The following is a 9,106-nucleotide window of genomic DNA, read 5'->3' as shown; positions in this document are numbered from 1 at the left end:
TTTGTGCTAGGGACTTTCCTGAAGTCTTTGCATACATTACCTGGTTTTGTTCATACTATAGGAGACCTGTGGTATGGCATTCATGTATGTTAATGAACTCTACTTTACTTTCTGTAGCTGGCCCAAGGCTCCAACCCCCGAACACCTGAGCTAGGACTACTCATACCCCGCTTCCAGCCGCTTCCTCTTTTCCATTGCCTCGCAGCACTCTCCTTTCTCGAAGAGCCACCGGTGCTCCTCCTCCTCCCTCTTGCGACGTTTTGGGAACCATGGCGACCAACGCTGTCCCTCCCCCTCCTCCTCCCCAGGCGACCCGGCTGGCACCAGGTGGGAGGATCTGCTACGTAACCGCGCGTGTGACTGCCTAGTAACAGTGCCTGCGAGTTGGAAGCGCGCCGAGAGAGGGGTGGGGCGAGAGAGCTGACGCCGGCACGCGGAACGTCTTTGCAGCCTCGCTTCGGGGGCGGAGCCTTGCCAGTCAGCGGGAGCAGAGTAGCTAGCGATCGTCGCCCAAGCGCGCGGTTTCTTAGTCCTCAGCTTTGGACCGGGCAGCCTAGCTTTGAGGAGTGAAGAGAGTACGCCGTTGCCCCACAATGTCTGGTGAGTTAGGTCAGCCTCAGGCCGGCCCCTCACATGCCGGGCTAGATTTTCCGAATCCTGAGAGAAATCGGGCTGGGGTCCCGGGAGGGGTGATCCGAAGGGCCGGTGCCCATGGGCGCAGGTCCTGGATCCAAAAGGTTCTTGAGCAGATAACGGATTCACCTCTGCAGTGGGTCACCCCGTCGGAGGTGGTGCCTGTCGCTGTGCTGGCCGTCCAGAGGTACCTGTTAGAGGATGAGCCACGCGACACGATACCCAAACCTCCCCTTTACTGCTATGATGTGACGATCTCGGACGGGGTGTACCAGGAGAAGTGCTACCTGGACCCCAGCCTGAACTTTCTCGTATATAAAAATATTCTTAAAGTTGGCATAGAAATGAAAATTTCCAGAGTCTCGTGTCTTTACAACGAGAAAAGATTAGGCCAGGGGATCCTGTGCATAGATAACGTCCACTGTGGGGAGACCCTGGAGGCTATTTCTCTAGAAACTCCATTCAGAAATAGTGCGCACGAGGAGGTACCGGAGAGGCCTTTAAGAGGCGGGAAGAGTCATTACCTGGCCCTGTGGAATAACGAAGATCCATATGGAGATATTTGGTTAACCAACAAGCAACCCGAGGAACACAATTTTAACAGTAAGTAATTGGAGGGAATGATGGAGGGGTTAAAAAAATAGTTTTCGGGAGCTTGCGTTAATGGGAAAGGAAAGGAGGGTGCATTGGTATTGTTCATTTCAAGCCGCGAGTGGGAATAAACAAATGCTCCTGGATGTCGAATTGGCGCTCCCTTAATGAAATTTGCACAGCCCGTGTCTTGCTTTGATTATTCAAGTGGCCATTCAGGAACTGTCTGAATACATCTCAGATTTAATCTGGCATATATACTTGTGTGTGCGTTTGCCTACGGTGGAATTATCTTTCGTTTCATTCCCATTCCACTTGTGGAAATAGTACTTTTCTGTGTTGGTTGGCGAGTGTATAGATTTGAATTTGGCACAAAAGTCGTAAATATTTGTGGTTTTGCATGTTTTAACCTTCATTCCAAAAAGGATGTTCCGTGATTTATTCCTTAATAATTTGCATTAATGAAACGCCATTTTTATGTCTTTGAGTGTAGCAGTTATGTAAATACTGCTTTTTTGAATGTGTGATTTTTGTGGACAGGCTTGGAATTTTCATTTTTATGTTTCTTATTGCGTATCACGGACAATACTGACCTGAGAAGTTTAATTCTTCCGTACCACAAGTAGGAAGTTAGCCTGAAAACGCCTGTTCGTCATCAGCAACTGCTGTAAAACATATTTTATCAGGGATGGAAGGGGAATGATAGTACTATAGGCATGTACGTATATGGAATGGGGACCAAATAAAACGCAAAAAAAATAAAATAAAGGCGAAAGTACTCAAGGAAGAAAGATAATTTTCTACATTTACGGCTTTTCAGTTTTTTTTCTTTTTACATTGCAGTCATCATATTAGCTCATATATAGTCTTGCTATGACGTGTATCAGCAACAGGCTTGAAAGTGAAAAGACAGAGGGATCAAAAATATGCAATTAAAGTAATATCCAGTTATAAGGGAAAAAAGATGTTATAGAAGTGTGTGGACAAGGGTGATTTAAATAACTTAAGCTTTAAAAGCAAGATAGTAATTTCAGGGATGAAATAATGGAATGATTTTTATCTCAAGCATGGAATAAGGCGGCACTGCATTACTACTCTTAAGTGTTGATCATTTTTATTTTTAGGATTGAATACATAAATGAAAAATTGGTGTCTAGAAGAATTAAGAGGGGAATAATAATTTGTAAAAATATATTTCATTTTTCTGACTATGAAAGTGATATCCATTATTGAACACATATTTTTATTACAAAAGGCAATGTCCATGTGCTAAAAAATCCAAACTATATTTAGAAGTATATTGTTGGCTAGCAAGAAAAAGAGCAATACAGACTGAAAAGCAAACACTTATTGAACACCTAATGGGCAAGATAATATTAAAAGTACTTTATTTGTGTAGACATAAAAAAGTATATTGTATTAAAAATGTAAGACCCAGGTATAGTAAAATTTTGATGACAAAATCTAGAAGTGGGTATATAGGTGTTCTTTCAAGTTTGCTGTATGTTTAAAATTTTCAATAATAAAATGTCGGGGTGGAGTGAAAGACCCCTTTACCTCCTCCTCCTATGCCTTCAACTTTCCTCTCAAAACTCCAAAGGTTCAGCAGTTTGGTGTGTATCACTGAAAAAAAAAAAAAAATTCTGTGGCGTGGCATGATTTGTTGTTTACACTTATCTCAAGCATCTTTAATGTACATCTGCACATACACACTTCCACAGTAGGGGTATACCATAATTTATATAATCATGCTCATGTGAATGGGTAATTATCAATTTTAGGCAGTTACTGGTTTTTCAGGTTTAGATCCAGCACTGAACATCATTAGGATATACACATACTTGTTCTTTATGTTCAAGTATTTCTGTTAAATGGATAGATTCCTAGAAGTGAAATTGCTGGGTTAAAGAATATTTAAATTTTTTAATTTGATGGATATTGATAAATCATCTTCTGAAAAGGTTTTACCAATCTATATTCCCCCTAACATATGTATGAATGCCCATTTCCCCATATTGTACTAATTTTAAATTATATCTCTTGACTTTTCTGATTTCTTTGCTAATGGGTGGTATTTGCTATATATTGCAAATTACATTCTCACACTCTGTCCCCTTTCTCTTAACATTGTTTATGGTGCATTTTTGTGCTTTTTAAAAACTTTTCTATTAAGGCATGATATGTACAAAGTGTTAAAGTCTTAAAAATACAAAAAAATACAGCTTGAAAATAAAGCTTGAAACCATTCCCATCCCTGCCCCCAGATCAAGATACAGAACATTTTAAGCATCTCAAAAGCCTCCCTAATGCCCTGTCCTGGTCAATATCCTACTCCAAAGGTAACCAATATGGTGATCTAAAAGACAGCTTTTCAAAATGGAAGTTAGATCATGCCAATCTCCTGTCTAAATCTCTCCAGTGGCTCCCCATTGCACTTAGACAACAATCCAGACCTCCTATCAGGGTGCGCAAGGCCCTGTGGTGTGGGCAAACTTTCTTTAAATGGCCAGATGGTAAATCTTTTTGCCTTTGTCGGTCATATAGTCTCCAGTCACAGCTATTCAACTTGGCCAGAGTATAGCAAAAGCAGCCATAGGCAATATGTAAATTAATGGGTTTGGCTGTTTTATAGTAGAATTTTATTTACAAAACCTGGCAGCAAGCCAGATTTAGCTCAAGGGCTGTAGTTTACAGACCCCTGCCCTGCCCAGTCCCCTTACTCACCTCTCTAACCCTTCTCCTCCACCATTTTTTTTCCAGAATACAGGCCTTTTTTTTTTTTTTTTTTTTTAATCTCAAACCTCCTTGCTCTTTCCTTCCTCTAGTATGTTGCTCCTACTTTTTTCCTCTTTCTGGAAAGTTCCTTCCCATCTTCAGGTTTCAACTCAAATATATAAAACATGTTAGAAAAGGGTTGTTTAAATATGTATTCCCTCCCCATTTATTGTTATTGCATCACCATGGAAATGCCCTTCATAGGATTGATAGCACTCTGAAATTATTTTTTCTGTTGTTTTCTTTTTCCTCCCACTGATTTATAAGATCCATGAGGGCAAGGAGTCTGTTTTTTTCACTGCTGTGAGGCATTTCTCCTATACCCAGAACAGTGTCTGCCATGTGGTAGGCATTCAATAAGTGTTTGTTGAATAAAGGAATGCATAAAATAAATCACATTAATGGATTTTCTAATGTTGAACCACTTTTATATCTCTATTTGGTCATGGTTGTTATATTTACATATATATTTAAAGTGAATTTGTTCCATAGATTTTACTTTTTTAGGGGGTTACTATTTCAGCCCAATATTGATATCAGGTTAATTAATATTAGCTAGTAGAATGAGTTGGGAAACTTGCCTGTTTTTCTGTGCTTACAGAAATCATTTGTTCACTGAAGGTTTGGTAGAATTTACCCCTAAAACTATTTGAACCTGGGGCCGTGGTCCAGGATTGGGGGTTGAGAGAATGACTCCTTTTCAGTTTCTCATAGAAAAAGTAATGAAATCAATAACACTTCTTCTTGAGTCCATTTGTGAGAGTTGATATTTTACGAGGAAATCTCATTTCACCTAGATCTCAAAGTTGTATGCAATAGTCTCTATTTTAAAATTTTAGTTTATATTTTTAAAATATTTTAGTCTTGTTTCATCCTCTTTTACATTCCTAGTATTTATGTGTTTACCCTTTTTTATGGTCAGCCTTGCCAGAGGCTTGTCTATTAGTATTTAAAAAAAACACTTTTAGCTTTACTAATTAAGTCTATATTGGGGAGATGTTTTCTACTTTATTAACACTATCTTTAATTTCTTGTATTTCCTTTGTTCATATTTTTTTGTACTACCTTCTTAAGTTGAATACTTGGTTCACTTATTTCCTTATTTCTTTCTTCCAAAAGCTTTTAAAATTCCAAAATTTCCCATGGATACTGCTTTGGCTGCATACACTAGGTTTTGAAGTGTAGAGATTTTATTTTATTTTTACTCATTACTCATATTTTCTGATTTTAAATTTGAGTTCCTCTTTAACCCTCAAAATTTTAGAAAAAGCTTACTTATTATATATGAAGTCTATTATAACAAGTTTTTAAATTATTTTAAAGATTTTATTTATTTATGTTGAGAGAGAGAACTTAAGTGGGGGGTGGGGGAGGATGGGAAGGGGCAGAGGGAGAGGGAGAAGCAGACTCCCTACAGAGCAGGGAGCCCAGATGCAGAGCTCGATCCCAGGACCCCAGGATCATGACCTGAGCCAAAGGCAGCCACTAAACCAACTGAGCCACCCGGGCGCCCCTATAACAAGTTTTTAAATTTTAATTAAAGTATTGCAGTTCTTATTTTAAATCGATTTTATTTGCCCATTTCTCTGAGAGGAATATTGGCTTCTCTTTATGACAGTGGTTTTGTTCATTTCTCTTTGTATTTCTAAAAGTTTTTGATTTAAATGTATAATGTATAAAGTTTTAGAACAGTAATATCTTGTTGGTGGATTTTTAGCCTTTTATCAGTATGGAATTTTTTTGTCCTTTCATGCCTTGCATTCTATTTTGTCTTGATAGTACTATTTACTATTGCTGCTGTCTTTTAGTTGGCATTTTGGGCAGTGGTTCTCAAACATGAATGGGCATCCATATCACTTCAAAAGTGTTTTAAAATGCAGATTTCTGGGCCCCACCACCAGTTTCTGATTCAGTAGGTCTGTGGTAGGGCCCTAGAATTTGCATTTCTAAGAAGTTCACTGGTGCTAATGATGCTGGTGGTGCAAAGGCCACATCTGGAGAACTGACCTAGTGTATGTATCTTTGTCCATCTCTTTATTTCTATTTTGTTTTACATTTGTCTTTTTAAAGAAATACATAGCTAAGATTTTGGGGTTTTGACCCAAACCAATTCTTTTTCTTTTAAGAGATGGATTTAATCCAATTAAATTTAAAGTCATTAATGATGTTTTTGTACCTGTTCTCGCAGAACTACTTTATGTTTACTATACGGCATGCTTTATTATTTTTTTTTTTTTACTTTTGCAAGATTTAAATTTCTTTTTCTTCTAGTGCTTTAGAAGTTATACATTAATTTGTATTCTCCTAGAGGTTACCCTTAATGTTTCAACGAAATTATTTAAACTTTGATTTTTGTGTCAATCTCCAGAATTATTCACAATTTATAATATCTTCCTCTTGAATAATACAAGGTGTTTAGGACTCCACTTAGTCATGATGCAATTTGGCATTTTGCTATATGGGTTTGAAAGTATTTGATTGAGGATATTTGCCATTATAAATGATTTGGATTTATGGGTTGTTTTTTTTTCCTGTGTACTACTTTTGTCATAATTTTTCAGGATTTATCTATGTTTATAAAATTAATTGTTAGAACCTGGTGCCATTTCTAGAGGTCATTATTTGTGAACTTTTTCACTTTCTTCCATGGATATTGACCTATTCCAGTTTTCTTCTGCTTAAGGCAATATTGATAATTCATATTTTCCTAGAAGATTATTAATTTCACTGATATTTTCAAGTTTAGTGATATATAATCACATATAATCATATTTTTCTCTAGGTTTATAGTTGATCACATTTCAAACATATTTTTGTTTTCTGTCTTCATGGTTGCACTTGTCAGAGGTCTACCTTTTCATTAATTTTTCCAGGAATTGGATTTAACAGTTCTGTGTTTTTCTAATACATTATATTCAGCTCTTTATTCCTTTTTGCATTCCTTAGATTTATTCTTTTGCAGTGGTTTTCATTGTATGGTTCAAGGACCTCTAGAGATGTCCCCAAGACCTTTTCAAGGGATTCACATCAAAACTATTTTCATAATAATAATACTAAGACTTCATTTACCTTTTATCACTTTAATTCTCTGAAAGTATGCAGTGGAGTCTTCCAGAAGCTACAGGACATGTGACATTGAAACAGACTGAATGCCAAAGAAATATGAGTATCCAGCTGTCTTCTATTAAGCTAGACACTAAAAAGATTTACAAAAATATAAACTAGTGCCACTCTTCTCACTAGATTTTTTTGTTTTGGAAAATAGAGACATTTTTCAAAAATATATATATATTTATATTATACATAATAGGTTTATTGTTTTTAAGGGAGTTAATGAATAATTTTTTATTTCTTAGTTTTACTTTATAATATGGCAAGTGTTGATAGATATTACCCACATAAATAAAAGCTTTTTGAGGTCTTCAGTAATTTTTAAGAATGTAAAGACTCCTGAGACCAGAAAGTTTGAGAATCACTGTTCCATAACTTGCTATCTAACATTTTATATTGAATATCTAGTTTATTTATTTTCATTCTTTCTTTTGAAAATGAACACATTTCTGTGAATTTATACAGATTCTTCATTGTCTATGTATAGCGTGTAATTTCTTTTTGGATTTGAGAGATATGTATATTCTATGAAGTTTGTGAGTTAAAAACCCAAACTGGGAAAATATTAACCAGGCAGATGTCTGATCAGAGCTAACTCTGTGGACTCAGTTATAATGGAAGCAGTGGCTTTTAGAACTCTGGTTTTACAAAAGCATATAACTCTTGAATTTATTCTAGTTAGTGAAAGCATATGTGCCTTCATTGACCAAGAGTGTTCCACGTACATTTCAGATAATTCAGAACTGATCCAAAATTCGTCTGACCTAATTAAAAAGGAAATCAGTTATGTCAGAGAAAATGTTAGGACCTATGATTCTGAGCTATAAATTTTTTGGAAGAATATAGAAGGAAAAGTATACAAGATATCTGAAGACTAAAAATAGTATGTTTTTTATGATACAGGTGTAACTACAACATTCCACTTAAATTCTTATTAAAAAGAAATTACAAATATGGTTTTCATACCAAAATGTTGAGTAGGTGATGCATTATGTAAATTAAAATAAGTGGGAGATATCTTGTGAAATAAAATACTGGAATAAATACAAATTCAGGTTTTAAAAGTTGGGATTGGACTATGAGAGAGCAAAATGTAGACGGAATTGCGGGTGGAACCTCTCTTAACCCAAAGAAGAATAAAATAAAAAATACAAGTTAATCTTTTAAAGATGGTGAATAGCTTTTAAGCAGTTTTTGTATTTGCCAGCAGGCATGGAGATTAAAATTTCAAAGTAAATTATATGACATATGAGAAGATAATGAGTACTATGTAGAAAAATAAGATGGGATGAGGCATAAGAAAAGGGATCGCTTTTCAATAGGGAAGTAAGGGATAACATCACTGAGAAAGTGACCTTTGAGCAAAACTTGAAGGAGAGGAGGAGGGAAGTCATTCTGGTATCTAAGAAGACATTCCAGACAGAGGGAACAGCAAGTGCAAAGGCCCTGGTACAGGACTATGTCTGGCATGTTTGGGAAATATAGAACTTACACATATAAAACTACGGTGAGGGCAATACAGAAATATGTCATAAAACAATTCTATAAATTAAACATGTAAGTGCTTGGTAGTGGGAAAATATTCCATGGCATTGAGTTTCTCCCACAAAATTTCTTAAGGGAGATGAGTTTATTGAAGTATAATTAACATACAATGTTATATTGGTTTCAGGTGTACAATATAATGATTTAACTGTACTATACATTTCTCAGTGCTGATCAGAACATGTGTTCTTTTAATCCCCTTTATCTGTTTCACCCATCCCCCCACCCAGGGGGAGATGAGTTTAGATCCAAGCCTTTCAGGAAGTAATTACCCAGTTTGACAAGGCAGAGGGCATTCAAGATGGAATAGTATATTAGTTAATATAGGTATTTACCTTTGTGCCAGGCACATAGTAAGGCATATTTATGTATTAGCTATTTTTTTTAGAGAAAGAGAATGCATGCGTGCGAGAGAGTTGGAAAGGTGGTAGGCAGAGGGAGAGAAAAAGTC

The 9,106-nt window shown here is 36.3% G+C and overlaps 1 protein-coding gene across 3 annotated transcripts in view; it reads left to right on the top strand.

Moving 5' to 3' along the window:
* The first annotated feature begins 449 nt into the window (after positions 1-449).
* The window catches only part of RADX (RPA1 related single stranded DNA binding protein, X-linked), an 81,625-nt gene continuing 72,968 nt past the window's right edge, over positions 450-9,106 (top strand). For 2 of the 3 annotated variants that reach the window (XM_078063897.1, XM_078063896.1), the window contains exon 1: positions 450-1,236. In XM_078063897.1, the coding sequence (XP_077920023.1) occupies positions 594-1,236 (643 nt within the window). In that variant the 5' untranslated portion in view covers positions 450-593. The remainder of the gene's footprint in view (positions 1,237-9,106) is intronic. The other variant, XM_078063898.1, reaches the window with a different exon arrangement.

The sequence above is a fragment of the Halichoerus grypus genome, chromosome X (genome assembly GCF_964656455.1).
Source record: "Halichoerus grypus chromosome X, mHalGry1.hap1.1, whole genome shotgun sequence".
In the NCBI taxonomy this organism is placed as follows: domain Eukaryota; kingdom Metazoa; phylum Chordata; class Mammalia; order Carnivora; family Phocidae; genus Halichoerus; species Halichoerus grypus.
The sequence above is the reverse complement of the archived record's forward strand: the minus strand, read 5'-3'. Positions and strand labels throughout refer to the sequence as shown.